This window comes from Natator depressus, chromosome 18 (assembly GCF_965152275.1).
Source record: "Natator depressus isolate rNatDep1 chromosome 18, rNatDep2.hap1, whole genome shotgun sequence".
NCBI classification, from domain to species: Eukaryota; Metazoa; Chordata; order Testudines; family Cheloniidae; genus Natator; species Natator depressus.
In genome coordinates this window covers 9490323-9514230 of record NC_134251.1, presented here as the reverse complement: position 1 = coordinate 9514230, position 23908 = coordinate 9490323, and the positions used below count along the sequence as shown (strand labels likewise).

The 23908-nt window shown below is 49.7% G+C and overlaps 1 protein-coding gene across 1 annotated transcript; it reads left to right on the top strand.

The window, feature by feature from the left end:
• The first annotated feature begins 1673 nt into the window (after positions 1-1673).
• EFHD2 (EF-hand domain family member D2) lies at positions 1674-22631 on the top strand. The gene is made up of 4 exons (XM_074975349.1): positions 1674-1990; positions 15540-15687; positions 19726-19860; positions 20473-22631. The coding sequence occupies exons 1-4, from the start codon at positions 1674-1676 to the stop codon at positions 20605-20607; spliced, it is 735 nt and encodes a 244-aa protein (XP_074831450.1). The 3' UTR covers positions 20608-22631.
• Positions 22632-23908: the final 1277 nt, after the last annotated feature.

Genomic DNA, 23908 nt, shown 5'->3' with positions numbered 1-23908 from the left:
CAGGCACAGAGACTTTAAGGGCCAGGGCCCAGATTCACAAAAGTAATCAATGGAAGTTAGGAGCCTAAACTACCTTTAAAAATTTGGCCTTAAGTGACTTGCCCAAGATCCCATAGGAAGTTTGTGGCAGAGGCAGAAATATAATCGGGAGTCTAGTCTCCTGGTTCTAGCTAACTACTCGACCCATGGTTCCCAAACAGCAGCCATCCATCAGACCCTCAATGGACTGCAGCAAGCTGGCTGGTCTAGTAGTGCTGAGTGTTCTCCTTGTTTCCATCCTTGTTACTTTGTCATGTCAGCCATCGCAGTAGCTGCCAGCGGTGTTCTGGCAGTGGGAGGGAAAATGGTTCATGCCCGCACCAATGGGAGGGAAGGGGTGTGTTGGCCAGTATCTCCTTAAGAGGTGGGCCACTTTATGAGACAGTTTAACAACTCCTGGACTAGAGCATGGGAGTGTAAAAGACTAGCACACCAAGAACTGCTTCCCCTAGGAAATGATACAGCTGGGGGTGCAGGGCATAGGAGGGGGTCGAGAGAATTGTGCTGGTTGCTAAAGTTTGTTCCAGAAGGAAACTCTCTCTCTTTAAGAGATGGCGCTTGGACTGGGGGTGTGTCAGGAAGAGGGGCAGCCTATTAGCCTCCCCTGTTGGTGTGTGTCCTGCTGCAGCCCCTGGGGCTGGCCTGTGCTGGGCACCAGCCTGAGTCTGTCTGTCCTGCACTGTGCATCAACCTCACCTGTCTGTCTGTCCTGTACCCCAGCCCCTGTCCTGTCCAGCCTGACCCTCCTGTCTGTCTGTCCTGCACTGTGCACCAACTTCACCTGTCTGTCTGTCCTGTGCCCCAGCCATGTCCTGTCCAGCCTGACCCTCCTGTCTGCCTGTCCTGCACTGTGCACCGACCTCACCTGTCTGTCTGTCCTGTGCCCCAGCCCCTGTCCTGTCCAGCCTGACCCTCCTGTCTGCCTGTCCTGCACTGTGCACCGACCTCGCCTGTCTGTCTGTCCTGTGTCCCAGCCCCTGTCCTGTCCAGCCTGACCCTCCTGTCTGCCTGTCCTGCACTGTGCACCGACCTCACCTGTCTGTCCTGCACTGTGCACCAACCACACCTGTCTGCCTGTCCTGTGCCCCAGCCATGTCCTGTCCAGCCTCACCCTCCTGTCTGTCCTGCACTGTGCACCGACCTCACCTGTCTGCCTGTCCTGTGCCCCAGCCATGTCCTGTCCAGCCTGACCCTCCTGTCTGTCTGTCCTGCACTGTGCACCGACCTCACCTGTCTGCCTGTCCTGTGCCCCAGCCCCTGTCCTGTCCAGCCTGACCCTCCTGTCTGTCTGTCCTGCACTGTGCACCGACCTCACCTGTCTGCCTGTCCTGTGCCCCAGCCCCTGTCCTGTCCAGCCTGACCCTCCTGTCTGTCTGTCCTGCACTGTGCACCGACCTCACCTGTCTGTCTGTCCTGTGCCCCAGCCCCTGTCCTGTCCAGCCTGACCCTCCTGTCTGTCTGTCCTGCACCGTGCACCGACCTCACCTGTCTGCCTGTCCCGTGCCGCCCCCGTGTCCCACCCCGCGCCTGGCCCCGCTGTCAGTCAGTGGCGGCGGGTGGGCGGCGCCGGCTCCTCCTCTGGGCCCGTCCCCGCCGCTGCTGCAGAGTCTCGGCCGCGCCAGGCGCCGCGCACCATGGCCACGGACGAGCTGGCCAGCAAGCTGAGCCGCCGGCTGCAGCTGGAGGAGGGCGAGGGCGAGGGCGAGGGCGGCGGCGGCGGCGGGCCCGAGGGGCAGAACGGGGAGGCGGCCGCGCCCGAGCCCGACGGCCCGGAGCCCCTGGGCGGCGGCGCGGGCGGCGAGCTGAGCGCCAGGCTGCAGCGGCGCACGGAGCTGAGCCAGGGCGGCGGGGAGCTCTCGCCCGGCGGCGGCCGCAAGGTCTTTAACCCCTACACCGAGTTCCGCGAGTTCTCCCGCCGGCAGATCCGCGACATGGAGCGTCTCTTCCGGCAGTGAGTGCCCGGGGGCGCGGGGGGTGCCCGGGGGTGCCCGGGGCGGGGCAGGGAGCTCCCCGGCGGCCGTGCAGGCTGGTGCAGTGAGTGCCCGGGGCCGGGGGGTGCCCGGGGCGGGGCAGGGAGCTCCCCGGCGCACGTGCAGGCTGGTGCGGGGGGTGCCCGGGGAGAGGAGAACCGGGGAATTGAGCCGCTCCCCCCCCGGCAGCCGGTGCTGGGGCCCGGGAAAGCGACCCCCCCCCGTAAAGTCCGGGGGAGAAGGGGAGCCCCCCACCCCACCCTCTAGCCACACACGACAGGGCAGGGATGGAGCCACTTGCAACCACTGAGTGCCGGGGGGAGATGATGGAGATTCTCCTCCCCAGCCTCCTTCCTCTGGGCAGCGACACCTGTCTCTCTGGTTGCGGGACTCCAGCCCCTTTCCTTCCCCTCCTGAGGAGCAAACCCAACCGCCATCCTCATCGCTTGCCCTGGGGGCATCACTGACCTCTGTCTTGGGGGGAGAATTGCCCCGGAGACACTCCTCTGCCCCTCGGGGCATCACTGACCTCTGTCTTGGGGGGAGAATTGCCCCGGAGACACTCCTCTGCCCCTCGGGGCATCACTGACCTATGCACAAGTGGGGTGTAGTTCTGCTTGCTTCTGGCAGGCTTAGAGATGCCACCCTCAGCCATGTGACGCTGGGGGGAGTAGGAATAGTTACATTAGGAGCATGAGCAATTCCCCCTTTCCTCCCCCAAAAGACTGCCAGACTTAGCTGCATTAGAGAGGCTGGGCTTTTGATTTAAAGCAGGGTGTGCAGTGTGCCTGTGGATAGAAGAGGGAAAAGATCTCTGCACAAACTCCCCTCTCCTTGTAAGCGAGTCTGGCAACGGGTGTGAAGCCTCCAGACCTGTCCAGAAGAAGTTGATCCTGCAGAAGAAGGCTTAGTGGTGTGAGGGTGATTAGCGTTTCTGCTGCATGCTGAGATAATACCCAGTGCTGCTTTTGTAATAGTTAAAGCTTAGGAAATCTTGTTCCTTTTTTTGTCGTGTGTGTATATGTGTGTGTGTTTTGCAAGTTCCACTTCCAGAATTGGAGGTGACTTGCTCTTGTTTTGGATTTAACAAGAAAATCCTTCCATCTCTTCCCAACTAACCAGGCCGGGCCTGTGGCGTTATGCTTTGCAGACATAGCTCTTTTCCTTAGAGTTAAGAGTATAGAAGGCAACTTTTAGAAAAACCTGACATGGCAATAAATTTCACACATCAGAGTAACACTTCCCGCTCTATTAATTTCTGCTGTATTCCTCTTTTCGGTTGCTCTCCATTCAGTCCCTCCTGAGGCTCGCGCTCTGACAATTACTGTACTAGCTTGATTCAAATAAGTTATCACTAGTCGCTAACGGCAACTATCAAGGAAGAAACCTTAGAGTTTTAGAAATTTCTCATGGAAACTGAAAAGAAACGTAAGTTTTGATCTTCCGGAAACAGAAGAATTCTGCAGGCTGTGGGTTAAGTTACAAGCTGCAACATTAATAAGTAAAATAGACTGGATCTCCTCTGTAAAAATTGGTTGATCTATAGCTTGATGTTCAGACATTACCTTCTCAGTGTAACAAGTTAAAATTCCGGGAATACAGATCACATTAATGGGCCATGTAGTCTGGTATCCTGCCTCTGGCACTGGCGAGCACCAAATGCTTCAAAGCAAAGTGGGAAAATCCCATAATGCGCCTGGTCAGTTGTGTAATGCTTTGAGGGCCCAATCTTGCACCACTGCTGGGAGTTTTACTGTTGGCTTCAATAGGGGTAGGAACAGGGATGAAAACGGTGGAAAGGATGCTGCTCTGTGTACGTTACTACCATCAATATAAGGGCCTGTCATTGCTCTTTAAATCCTGACCTTTCCTGCTCAGCTATTTTAAATTAGCATCCAGCTGAGACGTGACATATGTTGTTAGCCATTTATTTAAACAGTGTTTAGCTAAATCAGTCTAGGAACAAATATTTAGAGAGTTTGAGTGTGTTAACTAGAAAGGCTGCACTAAAAAAACATAAGGATCTTCAGGCTATTGGTCCATAAGCTCTTAATTGGGCTCCATACAGGAGTAAGTAGGTGAATTTTAATGGCCTGTGATATACAGAAGGTCAGACGAGATGATCTAATGGTCCCTTCTGGCTTTAAACTCTGACACTGATTTAAAATAAATGCAGTGATGGAACTAAGGGAGATGCTATTGGAAAACAACATGTTTCCTCATGTTTACAAAATCTGAAATTATACTGGAAACGCTTTGTTTGAATAAGTTACTTTTCACTATGACCGGCCTTTTTTTAAAAAATGTTTTTCTGCTGGGACATTAAAAATGGACTAGTTCTGCTTTTGTTTTTACGGTAAGTTCCGAGTCAATTTCACTTCCAGATACTTTGCACTGGCATTGTTCTGCTGCATTGTTTTGGAATGTTTGTTTGGGGTTTGTTAATCTGTTTCCCCTGAAAACTTAAATTTTTCCTGGCTACAGAGATCTTAATTTTGGACCAGTGCGGACCTGTGTTTGTTCTTTTAAAATTGGAGTGCAACCCACTGCTCAGGGATAGGCATTGCATGTGGCAGTCTAAAATGAGGAAATGCTGCATTGTTGGCCAAAAGTTGCATCTGACCATATTCTGGCCCAGTTCTAACGCCTACTTCTGATTACAGAACTACAGAGTAAGCAGTTTCTACACACTCGGCTCATTTGTTCTAACGTTACTTAGTTGAACACACTTCCGAGCATTTTGCTGCAGCATGAGGAATGAGAGTCTGTGTGGGAGCTGTAAGGCTAGATTGCAGAGTAAAGCCAAGCAAATTGCATTCTTATGTATCAAGCCAGTGCCACTGGCATAACTTGGATAATCAGCAAAATCTAGAGAATTCTACCCAAAACCACTGGCAAATCCAGGTAGCCAGAATACAAGTTCAGGTTACTTTCTGGATTTGCCTGTGTTGTCTATATATTGATGAAAACTAGAGCAGTGGCAATCCCTGTCAGATTCTTGTGTTAATTTCTCTGTATCTGACTTGTTCTCCGAAGATTTTCTTATTGGTATAGATGAATTTGCTGCTCCTCTTTTGCCACAGATGCCTTTTTTAGTGACAAGACTGCCCCCGTTCTGATAGTGTTAACAGATATTTGGTAGGTAAAATATGAGGGTCTGTGGAAAGTTTTTCTCCATTGAGGCCTGAGATGTATACTTGCCCCGTGGAGCCTAGTGGAATCAAAGAGTCATAGAGTTCAAGACCAGAAGGGACAACCAGATCATCTAGTCTGACCTCCGGTATATTACAAACCACCAACACCACCCAGCACCATCACACTAAACCTAACAACCAAAACTAAACCACAGCACCAGCGCCCACAGGAGACTAACCTGTTATTTATCACAGTTAGAGAACAGGAGGGAGTGAGGTGCTCCAGTGCCCAAGGCCACCTCGGTGATAAGGAAGTGATTAATCATAGCATGAGGCATTCAGTTTCTAAATGTGTATTTGTACTAAGGTTTCCAGAGCTCACTTTTCATAGTCCCTGGGACAGTTTGTGTGAGTAAGGGTTACTGGTCTGGGTCCTGAGATCCAGCATTACCCAGACATTTTGTTATTAGCGGCTTTGTAATCTGCCTCTGTGTGCTCTCCCTTGTTCTTCATTTTTAAAACCTACTGAATGGACCGTTTCTCATTCTCTCGCCCTCCTCCTGCTTCCCTTTTAGGGTATTAACACGAGGTGTGATTCAGAGCTTGTCAAAGTCAATGGGAAGTGTCTCGTTGACTTCCTTGATCTTTCGATCAGGCCCTCAGACAGTGGCTTAGGTGTCGCATTGAATTCAGCAAATTGCTACTTTTTAATCTCTTGTAGTGTAGCTGTGCTGGCCTGTAGCAGAGCTTGCAAAGCCCGGTTGTGTGTGTGTGTGTAACAGAACCTAAGGGACCCTGACTTCATCCCCCACTTCCTAAGTCAGTGTAAGGCATTTCTGTAGATGTCCAGAAGGGAAAGCAACAATTAAAACATCTTGTAAAATGAAAAGGTTGCAGAAGTAATGCTCTGCCCATGAATATCCCTCTGTTAAGTTCTGCTTCTCCCCTAACCTTTTAAAGAAAAATAAAAGTTAGCCTTAAATTATTTCTCCTTCCTAGTCACCAGAACCGCATAGGTAAAGATTTAAGTCAGTCCACCTCCAAAGCTATGTTAGCTTGTTCTGGCTTTAGAGGTTTTACTTCTCTTCCTTTCATGCTGTTTTTTCTAGTTCTGCTTTTCTCCTCCGGTATGTGTTTGCAGGGTGTTCCTCTTCTACCCCATTGGCTTTCTTCTGAGTTGTGGGGTGTATTTTTGGTTCTGCGTTTATTAGCTCCTGTTCAAAAGGCCACGTTGCTATCAACATACTTACGTTTAGTTCCGTAAGTTTCAAATACCTTTACACTTAATTTGAAATGAGCTCACTGCTTTCTGCAGTCTCTTGGGTGTGTGTTTCTCTCTGCTACAGCAATTAAGTATTTGTATAAGGAGACCATAGAACCAGAGGCTTAGAAAGACACAGGAAATACAGTCATCTGCTTCTATAGTATAGGTCAGTCACATACTTAGTCATCTGTCTTCCCTGAAGCAGCTGTGGTAGAGATCTAATCAGTACTGGTTTTCCTACGGTATAATATATAATGTCAGACAAAATGTTGCTGAATTCTGTGCCATGCTCTCTTCCTGAAAGGAGTTGGCAGATTGGGGGATACTTCTTCCTCAGAGAAAGAAACGGTCCATCCCCTCCTATCCAGCACCTCTGATTGCAGCCCCGTTACTTCCAAGATTCTAGAATCTTGGCATCTTTCAGATTCCATTTACACAGGCTTCACGTCCCGAATTCTAAAAATCGTGCTTGGTTGGTGCCAGTGAAGATAACCCGGTGTGGATGGGGTTAAACCAGGGCAAGGACATGCTGTCTCTCGCTAGGAGCCTGGTTTCAACATAGTTCGTCCTTGTCCTCTTTGCCTGGCCAAATCCTTATTCGATCTGTTGGCGCCAAACTGGTAAACATGGCTGTTTTAAATTATGAAGGGTTCCTGGGACGGTCCTGTTTAATGAGGCAAAGAACTGGAGAAGACTAAGTAACACAAGCAGGAAGAGCTTGCTAGCAAAGAATTTGAAGGAGCCATTGACTGACCCTTCTGACACAGAAATGCTCTAATGATGTTTCTTTTGAGGTTGCTAATAATGGGGTCATTTACCACTTAGCCAGAGATTAGGGGCACAATTAAAGCCTGTCTCCAGGAGAGGTAATCCCCCTTTCCAAGTTAGGAAGCTGAGGGAATTTGCAACACTGCAATAATTCATCCACAGGGTGTATTTAATGTTATCCAGACAGAGGCTTTGTTGAAATGCTGCATTGAATTGACCCCACTAATTTGGGGAAGAGGAAGGACTGAGTTACATACAGGGCGGCGGGATTTTCAGCAAGAGAGCGGCTACCAGCCCTGGCACGCAAAGCGTGAGTCATGCTAGCAAGAGGGGAGATTTTGCTTTATAGCCCAAGCTATCACACTGAAATTAAAATGGATCCCTAGAATAACTTAAGGAAGGGGAAAAGAGGGGCATGTGCCTAATTCAAGGCAGCCAGTGTAGTAGCCACTGAATTGGTGCTGCATTTGTTGCAGTTTGGAGAGAACCCAGTCTAGAGAGAAGCTTTTTTTTTTCCGCCTCCCAAACTGGCTTTGTCATCAGCTACACGTTCGACCAAATGTACCCAGGCTTCCAGGAGACCGTTCTTTCTCCTAATATAGTACGAATATAGTACTCCCCACAGACCATGGGGAGTGAGAGGAACCATTGCTGCTCCAAAAGCAAACTGCACCCCTGAGTCACAGGCCGGCGCAGGTTTAGGCTCTGCGCTGTGAAGAACCTCTGCTCCCCTCGCATGATAGCTTCAAACACGCCTTATTTGGACCCAGCTCTAGCTGCGATTACAGTGACTGCTTGTGGCAGAGCCTAAATACAACTTCTCCCCCCTCCTCCAGAGAGAAGAGAGTCTTGCTTGCGGTAACTAACAAGGTGGGACCAATCTGTGGATTTTCCTGCTGGAAGAAAGGAAATGATCAGGTGGGCCTGGGCATGTTTTCAGGATCGCCCGTGCTTTGCTGACGGTGGTGAAGTGCCGGATTCCTGCAGCTGGACAGCACCGAGAAATCCCTCTGCCCCTGAACTCTCAGGGCAGGGGGGGCGCCGACTGGCCCACATCTAAGAGCCCAGTTTCCCTGCTGGGTTCTTAACACTAGGATCAGACTCAGCAGCTGAGGTGGCCCCAAGGCACTGCTCTCCAGCTGATCCTAGCTGGAGCTACTGTGGCAGGGAGGGGAGGGTGAGACTGACCCCTCCCAGCAAGGTGAGCCTGGCCTGGTCCTTTTGGCATTCTTGGAGGAGCGAAGCCAAGGGGTACGTGTCTGTCTGGGAATCTCTTCCCTGTGTCAACCTCTCCAACGCACGAGTCCCTGCAGCAGCTCGAGAATCCCAGCCATGTGGATCACTAATTCTCTAGGGGCCTGCGTCAAGGAATTCTGAACAGAGGAATCAAATGGTTCTGTTCAGCGCCCTGCAGAGGAGAAGCCTGACCCCCGTTGCCGCTGGAGCCAACACAACTGGCAGGTTCCTTGGGGGTGGGGACCTGTCCCTGGGTCTGTGTTTCGTGGGTCCGATTTCACTCCAGGACAGCCAGAGAGGCGGGAGACACGCCACTGGGATCTTCGGGCCTTCCCGGGCAGGGGAGAGAGTGTGGCGCGCACAAGTGGTGAAGTCGTGAGTTACACTACGATGTCCGTAATGAGTAGAACAGAGAGACGGCTGTCGGGGCAGCCCCACATTCTCCTCTCTTCTGCTCAGCGTGGGGAACATTGTCCTCTGGCAGCAGACAGCACAAGCTGGGGCTGGATGAATGTCCTGCAGGCAAGATACTTAATGGAAGGCGGTCTGGAACCTTGGCCCACCACCAGTTACTCACAGCGCTAGCTCCCGATAAAGGTGGAAAATGACCAAGCCTTCATTTGTGCTGCAGGGTAGCTCTCAACTTTGGCTGGCAGCGTGGGTGTCGGGTATCGCGAACTGCCCCCCGCTGGCAGCCGGGACTCAAAAGCAGGTCACTGCTCACAGAGGATCAGACAAGGCACGGCTGAGACTTTCCATCTCCAAACTCCAAAGCACAATTATGAGAATTGCCTGGAGCGTTTTCAGATCTCGCTTTCAGGACCGGGAATTACCCTGATCCAAGGCCTCTCCTCTATTAATCCCTGGAGGAGTGCCAGAAAGGCTCCTTTCGGCTGAGGAACCATGCAGAGATTTAAGGGACGCTTCCTGATGCCCCGTGTCTTACGGAGAGCGGTGTGTATCCCCGGGAAGCAGCGGGCTCCATTTTTCCAATACTGTACAAGGGTTGTTTCCAACCCTGGCAAACTGGAAGATTAAACTCTTTCCCCACCTCCACCCCCTGATATGTCTTCCAGCTCAGGAGCAGATTCACCATGAAACAAACCATGGGGTGGCACGGGGCCCCCAATGATGGGGGGGCTCCCAAAATGCAGGACAAATATCTGACAACCTGCCCTGAGTCCCGGCGGGCGGCGCAGCAGGGCTAAGGCTGGCAGGCTGCCTGCATGCCGTGGCCGGTGGCCCCACACTGCTCCCGGAAGTGGCTGGCGGCTGGCACGTCTCTGCGCGCCCCTGGCAGGCGGGGAGGGAGAGAGTCAGCTCCGAATGCTGCCCCTGCCCCAGGCAATGCACAGAGACCCACTGCCCCCCCTCCCCTCAAGGGGCATGCAGAGACGTGCCAGCAGCAGGGCTAAGCCAGCTCCCTGCCCACTCTACCTCCCTCCTTCAGCGCCGCTTTGCTCCTGGAAGCAGCCGGCATGTCCCTGCGGCCCTTGGGTGGGGGGGTTGGGGTTTCTGCACGCTGCCCCCACCCCGAGCACCGACTCTGCAGCTCCCGTTGGCTGGGAACTGCGGCCAGTGGGAGCTGCGGTGGCAATGCCTGCGGGCAGCGGCACGCGGAGACCCCCCTGCCCTTCCCCCCCGCCTAGGAGTCGCTGACGGAGGGGGGAGGGGTGTCAGTTGCTTTGGGAGCCATGCTGCCCAAGGTAAGCGCTGCCCCCTTGCCCTCCTCTTGCACCCCAACCCCCTGCCCCAATCAGGGTAGCTCACTTTATTTTCATTTACTTCCCATTACTTATAATATAGGAGGAGGATGAAGGAAAAAAAGAATGAAAAACGGGGGGGGGATAAGAGAGACTGTTCTTTTTCTTGGCTGGGTCCCGAGGGGGGGCCCCCGAAAATGAAGCTGCGCACAGGGCCCCACTAACTCTAAATCCGCCACTGTTCCAGCTTCATTTTTGTAGACAAGATGTTGACCTGCTAGTTCTACAAACCCAACCCTTTGTACCGTATTGAAGCAAGCGGGGCTGCTTGGGGCTGCCATTCAGCTGGATTAGGGGAGTTCAGAACTTCTGAAATCAGGGCTACCCACTCCAGATTGTTGAATTACCAACTCTAATGGTGAGCCAGGAATTCCTGAGTTCTGAGCTCAACTTTCTGACCACGGGCTTCTCCCCATCTATAAACCTGTAAGAATATCTGCCTGTCTCAGAAGGGTGTTGGGAGGATGTCTGCAAATGACTTTGAAGATGAACAATGCCAAGTAACTAAAAGAACTGCTGATGGGGAACTATCAAGCAGTGCTGGGAGAACTGTGCTAGGTGCAGGGATCATCCAGGTCAAACATAAATCATCTTTCTGAACAAGTCAGCTCAAGGAGATGAAGTAATTCCTGCTGGATGTTGCTGGGGATCTACTCTGTCAGACACCAGGTGTTTAGCGTAATGTGTCTGGGATGTGTTAATGACTTACGAGGAGAGGCTGGGGGAACTGGGGTTATTTAGTCTGCAGAAGAGAAGAGTGAGGGGGGATTTGATAGCAGCCTTCAACTACCTGAAGGGGGGTTCCAAAGAGGATGGAGCTCGGCTGTTCTCAGTTTTGGCAGATGACAGAACAAGGAGTAATGGTCCCAAGTTGCAGTGGGGGAGGTCTAGGTTGGATATTGGGAAACACTATTTCACTAGGAGAGTGGTGAAGCACTGGAATGGGTTCCCTAGGGAGGTGGTGAAATCTCCATCCTAAAAGGTTTTTAAGGCCCAGCTTGACAAAGCCCTGGCTGGGATGATTTAGTTGGTGTTGGTCCTGCTTTGAGCAGGGGGTTGGATGAGATGACCTCCTGAGGTCTCTTCCAACCCTAATCTTCTGTGATTCTTTAGGGAAGTCAGGTAACTTCAGCAGGTGTATTCTAGGGACAAAAAACATCAGGGTCTTCAAACAAACTCACTAGATGTCCTTGTGAAATTTTTAAGTATGGATATGACTTGAATCTGCTTTCCTAGACAGTCTGCCAGATTAATCTAGCATTTGCAGGGAGAGGGCCCTCGTGTTCTAATGGGTCATTTCCATCTGTGACTTCTGCAATTGTTGGCTGCCCGACAATGATTCACTGATAAGAGTAGGTATGAAGACTTCACCCTAATCAGAAGAACCTTCTAGTTTATGGACAAACGATTCTGATTCGTTAAAGAACAGCAACCTTGTTCTAAACCAATCTTAATAGAGCAGGTAAATGGCGTAGCAGTGTAATAGTTACTTTCAGTACCAGTGTCTATGAGGTTAGCTGATTCACCAGTTCTCATTGCTCAATAGAAATGAAGTCATTGTTAAAACACTGATCCTGTGGCCATCTCTCCTGGTTTGAAAACCAGTGCAGAGCTACTCTATGCCTTAAGATACACGTCTCTTGGGTCAACATAGACATATATATTAGCAGAAATCCTTTGTTTCAGCACAACATTCCAGTGTCTGGACATCATGGCAGAAAGAAGAATGGTAAATAAGAATGTTTAGGTTATTTATTCCACCCCATTATATTGGCAGAGACATCAGTCTCTGGGTTCAGTCCTGTTGCTTAGTCTTATTTAGATTTTAAACTTCCCTTCAGAGTTTATAGTGATTCAACAACTGAAGTGGATGTGTTTTCCTCCTTCCTTAACACATGTGCATAGCTACATTAGTCTTGATGCACACACCAGTCCTATATTGAATCTGCCTCTGGAGCACTATGTTTTCTAATTTAGTATTATTGAATGGATTTAGCGTGATCACTTTATTGGAAATCTCGTATATGCCGAGTAAAGCAAGCACTGAACCCCCTATAGCATGTGCACATTTTACCGTGTAGGACTTAAGCAAAGAGGTGTAGGGTGTCTTCAGATAATGATGAAGCAAATTAAATCCACTCAACTCAAAGCACATGTACAGCTGTGATTCCACTTCAGAAGTAGATTGGCTTAGGTTGAAGGGGGATTATCAAGGCACAGGTCTCAAACCAATCTTCCATGCTTGGTAGCGGTGGCAAGATTTACCTGGAAAAGCTCCTCTTGTACTGCAACAAATTCTTTAGCTGAAGTGGTGCACGCTTCACTGGGGAGAAAAGCATCTGGCGTGTTAATTTCAGCAATAACACAAAGTATCATTCAAAAAGCATCCACTCCCCCCACTCCGCAGGGAGCCCTTTAGTGGGGTTGTTAATGCTTAGTGCAAGTGCATTCTAAGCCCCGAGAGTGATGAGCACTTGGATGTGTCCTGGAGGGCTTGAATACCATTGCAAACCAATCTCATTTAAGCCAAAAGTAAAACTAGATGCTATAAAAAGACACTCTCGGGTGCCTTTAGTGGTCTCACACATGCCTCTGGTGGTTTTGAAACACACCCAAAGCCATCTTGAGTAAGCCACCAAAGCACGGCCTGGCTCATCTTAATGCTTGCTGTAAACGTTCAGCACAAACATGTTCTGTGATGGGATTTATGGGGCATGTTCACGATGAACCTTGACTATTATTATAGTGGGATATCGACGTCCTTATGGGGAACCCCTGGGCCAGGACACAGTGGATCATAAGCAACACCGGTACTAACAATTGTAGCCACAGAGCTCTTGCAGTGTGAATGGGGGGGCTGCATCTGAGGATGATAAAACTTCATGTCTCTTTATGCACTCCTTAGTGACAGAGAATTCCTAGCCAGAGACGAAATTAAGAGAGGAGACTGAGGGTGTTTTGAGGTCCATTGGTACATGCCTGGTGATGAGTTTCAATACTAGGTGCTTCCAGCCACATCCTGGCTATCTACATTCTGGCTACTATTTTTAAATACATGTTGAGTCATTGACCTGGGAGACTTTAGAGGAACCAGATCTTCATCTAAAACCTCACAGTATCATAAGCCTCTGGGGAGGTGTGTGGTTTCCACTATTCATTTCTTTTAACAGGAAGGTTTTAGACAGCTCACCAGGCAGATCATCTGCACGCTAAGCGGGTGGAGAGGCTTTCCTAGAATGTGCAGACTCTTAATTGCTTCTCCTCCCATCCCGGTAGCTAATTTCATACCTGAATGCGCCATCTCCTCTTCAGAGTGGGAAACAAAATTCCTGCTCCTGAGAGTACTCAACTTGGAGTGCAGCAGCCAAGCTCCATATAGATGTGTCTATAACCGGCTGAAGCCACCAGCTGGAGATCTGTAAGACGACCTCCTACAGCAGGGCTCTGCACGTCTGATATTCACAGCTCAGCTGCCAGGCCTGGAGGCTTGTGCCAAGTCTCTCTCCCTCTCTTCCCCCAAGCCGTTTAAGAGCTATTGCTTGATGCAGAGTGTACTGAGACTGCCAAAGTACCACTATTCCATCTAGTTAGCTAAATCTGTTCACTTTAACAAAGAGAAGGTTAAAAAGGTGACTTAATCACAGTCTATAAATCTCTACATGGGGAGCAAATATTTCATAATGGGCTCTTAAATCAAGCAGAGAAAGGGTTAATGCATGATCCCATGGCTGGAAGTGGAAGCTAGACAAATTCAGACGGGAAATAAGGCGTACATTTTTGACAGTGAGGATAATTAACCAAGGCTCATGGTGGATTCTCCGTCACGGACCATTTTAAAATCACGATTGGATGTTTTTCTAAAAGCTCTGCTCTAGGAATTATCGTGGGGCAGTGCCCTGGCCTGTGCTATACGGGAGGTCAGACTAGATGATCACAGTGGTCCCTTGTGGCCTTGGAATCTCCACTGAAGGAAGTGATGGCCCATTACCCGAACTTCTGCTCACTTTCTAGGGGTGCCCCGATTCTTATCAGAGCAACTGCTGTAGTGAGTTCTGGTGTTGTTTATGCCCCCTGTACAATTTTTGGAACAATAAGTAGAAGAAATATTTTAATGGTGCAAAAAAACCCACAACCAACCCTGTAATTTCCTCCTTTGTTTGCTTTGTCCTTGTCTGTTTGCAAGCCATTGCACTCTGTACAATCAGTAGTGCAATGTCGAAATGCTTCCTGCTCTTGCTTCCTGCCTTGCCCCATTCAGGTTGGCATGTCCCCATGCTCTTTCCACACCCACACAGAGTCTGGTCTTTGTCTTTAGCATGGCGTTGCTTGTGGACATTGTGATAAGCTCCAGCTATTGCCAGGGTTGGAGGCTGGAAAGCAAACAGACTCGCCCACTAAGTACAATGAAGGGGCTGAGCTATACCATAACTCTGCACTCAGTGTCAACAGGCTGCATAATGCATGGCGGTAGGCCATTAAGAGACGAAGGCAGATCCATTATTTTAAGAACTTATTATGGACTATGAACTTCCTGTTGTGGTATTCACCTGGTCGGCTTTTGTACGGTGGGGAAATTGTACCATTGGGCAGTAGATCAGCTTCCTAAGCTGGATCTGAATGTCACTAACTGTAGCTCTTTTTACAGTCTGTGTGTTGTGTTGCTGGAGAGGGAATTGAAAGTTAGAGCTTCAGGGTCCTGAGCAGGAAAGGGATTGCATTTACTGGGTGTGTAGTTCAATCCCATGCCAGGGGCTCTAGGCAAAGGTCTTCGATTCACTCTCTGCCAGCTGGAATGATGCTTTGTGGAGTTACGTTTCTTTTTTGATTGAGAACTAGCCGTTCAGGAGCGGCTGTAGTCAAGCATCAGGGGGTGCATGTATAATACAGAGGGTCAGTACTATCTCCTTGCATCACTTCTGCTGGTCTCCTGTACAGAGGTAGATTTCACTCTTAGTATGTTATATATGTCCCTCCTGATGCTTTGCTGCATGGCCCTGTGGGGAGAGGAGGGTAAATTTCACCCATCATGTGTGATCATCTCTCCCTCGAGTAGCTGCTGCCCACAGAGGCTGACAGCTTGCTATTGCTCACAGCTATGATTTTAGCTAAGCTAACATTTAGCTCAACTGGGAGAGGCCTGATCATTTGATACTGAAGTCCCTGAGTTCCACTGACTCCATGGTATTTGATGAGTCCACGGCAAAGAGAGATGGTACAGGTGGGCTTGCAAAGGCAGCACTGATGGGGAGCGATAGGACAGGGCCTTCTGGAAAAGTGCTGATAACATAGAGGCAAATTCACGGGATCTGAATTAGCAACTTCTGAAGGGAAGCTGGTCTCTGTAGTTATTGTTTCTGTCTCTTAGGTATGACGCGGGGAAAGATGGCTTCATTGATCTGATGGAATTGAAGCTAATGATGGAAAAACTAGGAGCATCACAAACGCACCTTGGGCTGAAAAATATGATCAAAGAAGTAGACGAAGATTTTGATGGCAAGCTTAGCTTCCGGGAGGTAAGGCCTTCTCTAGTGAGCAGTATCAGAGTGAGTGCTCCAGGACAGTGTGCCCATCCTGGTTTGTGTGCCCGATCCATGGAAGCACCTGCTCCTCTCCGGGGATACCGAGACTTTTAGATGTTTCTCTTCTCTGCCAGGGCAGGACAACTGCTCCTTCACTTGCTCCACAGTGATCTTTGTGCCCTCGGTTACAGTGTATAGCTAATCACGCTGAATGTTTCTCCGAGCCCTCCACCACTGAATATCTGTGCTGTGCACGTTCAGCCAGACTGCCTTTTGCCCTAGAAAGTAGCTGGCTAAAAGCTCTTCTGATGTGTCTATAGGCTCCTGTAGAAGGATGTAGATAGCATGGTGATGGGTGTGTTAGAAATGCTTTAGAGGGCTAGATCTGGGTCAGCTTGGAGTCAGGGTGGGTTGAGTCAGTTTCCAGATCCACCAGCCTGTTTCTCCTGCCATAGCCCTAAGGGAATGGCCTCCCAGTCGAAGGCAGGAGAATTCAACATGCGCCCTGTATAAATGTCTATAGCAGCTGTGCCCTGGGGAGAAGCTTGTGCTTAAATGCCAGCGAAACTGCATTCGGGCGGTTTTACAGCTGGCAACTTCAACCTGGAGGCCACAACGCTGGGCTGTGATTGCGGTTCCCACCTTGCACAGCTGTAGCATCTTTGTGTTACTGTGGCTGGCAGCGTGGGGCTTGTGTGATCTCTCCCTTCGGCCCTGATCCAGCAAGATAATTAAGCACGTGCCTATCTTTAAGCCTCGGACCAGTCCCACTGATTTCAGTCACCTGCCAAATTTGTGGCTCTTTATTTTTTCAGCTCCTGTGTTTTTAAATCACCAGCATTTCACTTATCCAGGGGCTTTTCTGACTCTGATTTCTTGGGGATCTGCAAAGCTTCCATGACACTGGTGAGGTCAGGTTATACTGGAGTTTGTCTTGCGCAACGTGGGCGGGTTTGGCACTGGGGGACGGCGTATAAAGGCTGAGTGCCCAGTCACTAGAGGGGAGGGGGTAAGTGTCAATGTGCACTCTGGGCGTGTGCTACGGGAAGGATTGGGCTGCTGCTCAAGCAATTGATAAAGGCCTCTCCCTCCTTCCCACCTTTGAAAAGATCTCTGGGCACCAGGGGTCCAGCTGCCTCTGTGCGGAGCCGTGACGCTGTACCTCCTGTCTGAGCAATGCTTGTGCCATTTTCGGAGTCCCCTGTGGCAGCCGTTGGTCCAGATCTTGGCTCACCCTCTTCCTGCATCATCTGGAGTGCGACATGTCCCCATTACACATTAGCTCTGTCAGAGGACCAGCAGGCAGTCTGGCCCCAGGCCCAGTGTCTCTTCGAGGGGAGATGAAGCAGGGAAGGGGGGGAGTTGGCACGGGGCTGGGAATGACTGATAGGGAGATAGGATGGAGGGTGTCTGGTTCTGTCACTCTGTGATGCACTTTTTTGCTTCACCTACTACTTCTGGCAAAACCAGTGTTGTTAATGTGAGCCTGGGGACTGGAAAAGACTCGTAACGCAGCCCTGTGCCCCTCCCCATTCCCTGTCCATCACGCGCTTAAATAAGACAGTTCCCAGGAGACCACACACAATTAACCTGATTCTGCAGGTCTACAAGTGCTCAGCCACTCCTTATTCGGTTGGATGAGAAATTAACATGCCCCACGCCATGTCTTTTTGGCAAGAAATTCCCCCTGGACAATGGAAGGGCAAACAGGGTCACTGCTAAAGGGGCTGGATTCCCTGCAAATATCTGTACTGGGTTTAAATCAAAACTGTGAGTGCTTCCTCCATGCAGTTGGTCCCCTCTCACTCTGAGCTGTCATCTCCCCCCTTCAAGAATCCTTCTGCTGAAATTTGAGGTCTGGAAAACTTGCCTGATGGGGAGAGGCTCAGGGAGCTCAATCTCTTTAGCTTAACAACCAAAGGGTTAAGGGCTGACTTGATCATGGCTTTAGAAGTACCTGCAAGGCAAGAGATTTTTCACAGCGGGCTTGTCAATAGACAATGGCAGAACGGTCGCTAGAAATTGGAGCTAAACAAATTCAGACTAGAAATAAGGTGCTTTTTTTTTTTTTTTTTTTAAATCAGTGAGGGCAACAGACCATTGGAGCAACTTACCTATGGGTGTGGTGGATTCTCCATCACATAGACTTTAAATCAAGGCTAAAAGATCTGCGCTAGCTGACAGGGTGCTGGGCTTGCTGCAGGGATCACAGGGTGAGGTCTGGGGCCTGCGTTGTGCAGGTCAAGCTGGAGGACGATGGTCCCTCCTACTTAAAATAGATGAACCGTCACAATGGCGTAACGTCCTTCCCCGGTGTCATCTGCTGCACGTTCCTCCCCATCAGTGCTGCCGCCTCCGCTTCTGTGGTGTCCCCGTTTGGCCCCCACATTCTGCTTAGGGATGTAAAAGGTTAACCAGTAAGCATTAGGTTTACCCTTAACTGGCCTTACCTGTTAACCCCGGCGGTCCCATGCCGGCCAGAGGACCCCAGCCCCAGCCATGCCGGGTCGGGCTGGCGGGAGGGACCCCTGCCAGGCCGGCCAGAGCGACCTCGGTTAACCAGTTAAACAATATAATTTTAACTGGTTAACTTTTTAGCTGATATTTACATCCCTAATTCTGCTATTGCCTTGAAGCTTCTGTGCCCCTCCTTCTCTCCCTCCACTTATGCCTTTGCCTCTGCTGTCCATCTCGCCTACAAAATCCTCCTTCCCCCTTTGCCTCTCACTTCCTCACTGTCCTCGGTTCAGACCCCCTCTCGACGCTCTGGCCTAGCATCCAGCTGGCACCCATCTCTGCTCTGGAGCTTGTCTAGGATAATATAAAAAATGGTTAAACCTGCTTTCCCCAGAATGTCTTCCCCTCTTGACGCCCCACCCAGGGGAGGATCGCTATGTCTGTTAGATTGTAAGGTGGCAGGCATTAATATATTCTTCCGGCCACGAAGCACTGTGCACTCCTCCCGTGCTATATGAACAAGGGTAAGTCTAATGGGGCAGTCGTGTTTAGGTTACTGCATTCCTGCCGATCTCTAGGTCTCTCCAGCATTGAACCTCACCCCCAGTGTAGGACACTCATGCGGACACGCAGCCCCTTGCATTTAAAAGTCTTCCTTCCTTGCGGGAGATTTCCAGTGAGTTACACTGACTGCACGGAGACCCTGGGATGGCATCGCTCTAAACATGCTTCCTGTGTGAGACGGGCTGCTTGCCTCCTTAAACAGCATCCGTGCAAAAGCACTCCGCTCTTGGGGCGTCGTAACGAAGCCTCTGCAGATCGAATGAAATCCCCTTCCGAAAAGAGAAGTGAGACTTTAGCAGCAAGGCAAAATAATGCACTCAGGGGATTACATCTTCCTGTTTTACGCACTGTCCAGGCTGTCGCCAGCGCCTTCATTCTCTGTGAGGGACATGGCTGCATGCAACCCTGAGCGGCTGGCATTCATGCTTGCTTGCTCTGTGCAGTTATCTCAGCACTTGCCCTTAAAATACTCGTGAGCAGATGTGCAGCAGACATGTGATACAGCTCAGTATCATTCACAAGATGAATATTCATGGTGTTTGGTCCTACAGTCGCTAAATAAGATGGTGATGCTGGCCCAGTGACCTAATTTTCAGTGTCTAACCTGTCAGCTTCCCGCCTTGTCCTGGTTACACGGCAGTCTCCTGACTCGCCCTCTCGTGCTTGATACAACTGACTCTGAACATTTTGTATCAGGCCAGGTCCAGTGGGCAAGACACTGGACCAAGACTGAGGAGACCTGGCGTCTCCCAGCTCTGCCACTGCTGGCTTGGGACACCTTGGGAAAGTCACTTCAGCTTTTCCTTCTCCTCTTCGGTGGTGGAGATTGTGTACGTTCTTCAGGGCAGAGACTGTCCTACATATCTGCAGAGCACCGAGTGCAGTGGGGCCCTGATCTTGGTCAGTAATAAATAACACAGCGGGGAGCAAGTCTCTCTTCCCAGGATTATTCTCTTAGGCCCTCCAGCCAGGTTCCACTTACTGCAATTTTGTGCCTCTTCCTTCTGACAGTTCCTCCTGATTTTCCACAAAGCCGCGGCGGGCGAATTGCAGGAAGACAGCGGGCTTCACGCCTTAGCGCGGCTCTCGGAGATCGACGTCTCCACGGAGGGCGTGAAAGGAGCCAAAAGCTTCTTCGAGGCCAAAGTAAGGATAAAAATACAACTTGAAGTCATTTTAGTGCAGCTAGGAGGGGGGCCGGGGGAACACATGAGGGTGTGTTCCATTATCACAAGGTGACGGGTGTTCTGGGCCTGGTAGATGATTCTGACCCTAGTGCCCGGTGTTCAGATGTCCTATATAACCAGTGTGCGTCACACTGCGGTTTACAGAAAGCCACTCTGGAGCCAGACCCCGACCACCACCCGTTGTCGTGCGTTTCCTGTGTGAGCCAATGGCAGCTGCGTGCCCCCAAGGGTAGAGCTTGGCTTGCAGCCTGCAAAGCTGCTGCATGCAGCATCTGCTCTTCCTTGCGAGGCTGCTGAATGACAGCCGGGACAGCAGAGGTGCCGTGGCTTCGCACCTGCTGCCGGCTCACACGTGACGAGCTTGGATGGTGACTTGTAGATGAGTCGTGCCCAAAAGGGCCGGCTGGAAGCCTCACTGTTAGGGCCTGATCCCCAACCCACTGAAGGGAGTGGAGAGTTTCCCTTGGCTCCGCTGGGCTTTGGCTTACGCTCTTTGTGAGAAATCCTGCTGCCAAAGGCCTTGTGGGGTTGGCTCTTCTGACTCCCTTGCCTAATGCAATTGAACTTCCAGGTCCAAGCTGTTAATGAGGCCAGCCGCTTCGAAGAGGAGATCAAAGCCGAGCAGGAGGAGAAGAAAAAGCAGGCAGAGGAGATGAAACAGAGGAAAGCCGCCTTTAAGGAACTACAGTCCGCGTTCAAGCAATGATCAGAGGTTGGCGGGGAGGGCGGGGGGCGGCTGCAGCCCTGGAAAGGACTTCCATGGTACAGAGTGCCAAGGAGGTGCTGAGCAAACCGCTGTCTGGGAAATGTCCGGAATGATTTGTGTAAGTGATGGTTGAATGGACCAATTTATAAAGAACATTTTTTGTCTGTGAATCCAGAGTTGTTGGGCCACCTTCAGGGACAGGCTGCTGACGGTTTTGTTTATCATCCTGTTGTCTTGCAATGTAAATATGGCAAGTGAAGACTTGGCGAGCCGTTTCCCGTTGGTCTGTTAGCTGTTCTGTGACGATGTGCGTCTGCAAATTGGTGGGGGTGTAACTCTGCTTTTAAAAAAAAAAAACAAAAGCAAAAACAAAAAAAAAAGCCAACTTTCCGTGTGCTCTGAACTCGTGTGTGTTCTCTAGCTGTGAACCATTTTGTAAACCGAACCGTATGATAAGCACTGTGGCTATGCCCCTGGCACTGAACGTACTGCACTCTGGACTAGCATCTCCTGCTTGTGCAGAAGTGCCTCAGGCAGCTGTTAGTGCGCGGGGTCTTCTGGAAACAGTCTACACTTAATGCTTTAAATCAGTCCCTTTAAAGGCCCGTAGCTGAAACCGTTCCAAAAATCATCTGGGGGAAAGCCCGCATTAAGGCAGCATACTCAGTCAACTGAATGTGGGATGAGGAGCTGGGGACGCTGACTTCTAATCCTGCCTCTGGCACTGATTCACTGTGTGGCCTTGGATGAGTTGCTTGAAACTTTTTGTGCCCATACAATGAGGACAAGGCCACCTCCCTTCACCAGGGGGTGCGGACGAGAAGGTGGATTTTGAGCAGGGCCTGCCTCTCTGTGAGATGCTAAGCACCACAGACTGGTCCTAAATGGTTGCATACACTAAGGGCTCAACTTTACAATCTGGACAGTTCCCTGAGCTGCCTTTGATGGCAGTGGGAGTTAAGGACTCACAGCACCTCCAGGAGTTGCTTGGCATATTGCTGACTTGAGACCCAAGTGCTGCGTTTCATGACGAAGCTCTGCCTCTCTCTGCATTCCCTCTTGATAAACGCTTAGTACCGAGGTGTTAGGGAAAAGGACACAGCCTAGTTCTGGAAGATGCAGCTAACGCTGGCGTAATCCTGTGTATGTCACCTGAGTTGGTTTGTAGACAGTGTTCCCTGTGCAGAAAGAGCCATGGTGGGAGAACGAATGCAGGGGATTTCTCAGTATCAGGCCTAAATATTTTGGTCCCCTGCAAAAAATGAGGGGAAAGCCGCAGGCATGCTGGGGAAACTTGCTGAATACAGCTACGGCTCTTTAACAACCAATAAACATTCAGGCTGGAAAAACACCTCTCTGAGAAGTGCTTTTATATGTCTTTTGCATGCACTGTGATCCTTAAAAGAAAGGGACAAACTCTAATCACCATTGTTCGATCCTTTCAGGGTTTGTAACGAAACCATACACATAACTAATGTCTCTAACTGCATTTCTGACGTGGTCAACTGGAATGCACAGAAACCTCCATGGCACGAAGTGGTGTTTGTAATGAAAACCAGTAGAATTGGTTTGTGCCTGCCTGTAAGCATGGAAAGCCCGAACTAACCCTTAATGTCGTCATTCAGATGAGGAAGTGAAGTGTGAGAACAGAAGACTTGACATTTAAGTGTTGATGTTTACTGGAAAAAGTGTTTTAAAAATCCATGCCACTGGTATGCAAAATGCAGAGTGTCCTGTTCATCCTGAAAAAGTTAATTGCTTGATTGCGTGTAGACCAACCTGGTGTTCTGGTAAAAGATTTTAAGAAGAAACCCATTGGTGGATTTAGAGGCTCTATTATTTTTCATACGGTTATCTGCTAAAAGATGATATTGGTTTCTTCCATTCTTTTACTGCTTTTCTTTAGCAGATGTTTCTACAGATGAATTTAAAAGTTGTTGTTTTTTTTTTTTCTTCAAAAGCTCCTTCCATTCAGGGGTCTGATTATTTTTTGTAACTAAACTAAAATAAAACCTATATTTCTTATGCCTGTGTGTGGCTGATGGCTGGCGAATTTCAAATGCAAAGGGGTTTATTATTATTATTCCTATTATGTAGGTATTATTCTCTGCCTGTGGCCCATGAGTCTGTCTAGTCTCCCATGGGCTGTAATATTGTGGTCTCATTCCAGCTGGTTGGGTTTAGCGGGCAGGTGGGGGGTGGTGTTGGTGGCCTGTGGTAGACAGGTCAGATGCTCTGGTGGTCCCTTCTGGCCTTAAACTCTGACTCTCTGCATCAGTTAAATCCTAGCAGCAGCGCTGCTGTTTAGGTGCAAAGCTGCCCATTCGCCTTGTTTTGGGCATGAGTTAGGCATCGAGCTGTCTAACGCATGCAGAAAACAGCTTTGTTGCAAGTGAACACGTGTGTAGCCCCTGACCTGTGTACTCTCCCTAGGTTCCGTTTGAAAGTGAGCGTGACACTGCAGTGGCGAAGAGCAACATACTTTCCCCCCCTATGTTGCTGGCAGCAAATATTACTCAAAAATACTTCTGGTCACTACCCCTTAAAATGGCAACAGTGCAGAAGATGCACATGCAGTATTGTACAGCCAGCCACTATGGTAGCAATACAGAAACCCCTGCAAAAATAACATGACCGTTTAATTGAGAATTAAATCACACTGCCACCTAGCGTGTAGAATTGCAACAGGCAATTTTGTTCACTGGTTTTTCCTGGTTCTGCTTAAACCAAAAGGAGTACTTGTGGCACCTTAGAGACTAATCAATTTATTTGAGCATAAGCTTTTGTGAGCTACAGCTCACTTCATCGGATGCATACTGTGGAAAGTGTAGAAGATCTTCTTATATACACACAAAGCATGGAAAAAATACCTCCTCCCACCCCACTCTCCTGCTGCTAATAGCTTATCTAAAGTGATCACTCTCCTTACAATGTGTATGCCACAAGTACTCCTTTTCTTTTTGCGAATTCAGAGTAACAGCCGTGTTAGTCTGTAACCTGCTTAAACCAGTGACTCATAAGCTTTTTCATAGTGACACCCACATCTCAAACCCATGGATGCCTCTTCTCCCACATCACCAGCTGCTCTCTGCAGACTGAGACCCATAGCCTAGAATAGAAAATGGAGAGAAGTTTTAGGATTAGTTTCTGCTCTTAGATAGACACTGAAACCAATGGGAGTTTGTATGTGTGTTTGAGAGGGGGATTTGATTTTTATGACATCATCTTGCCCATAGATTAGCAGCCTAACCTTCTGGGGAGCTGTAGCAACCTGTATGGAACTCTGAGGGAGGAGCACAAG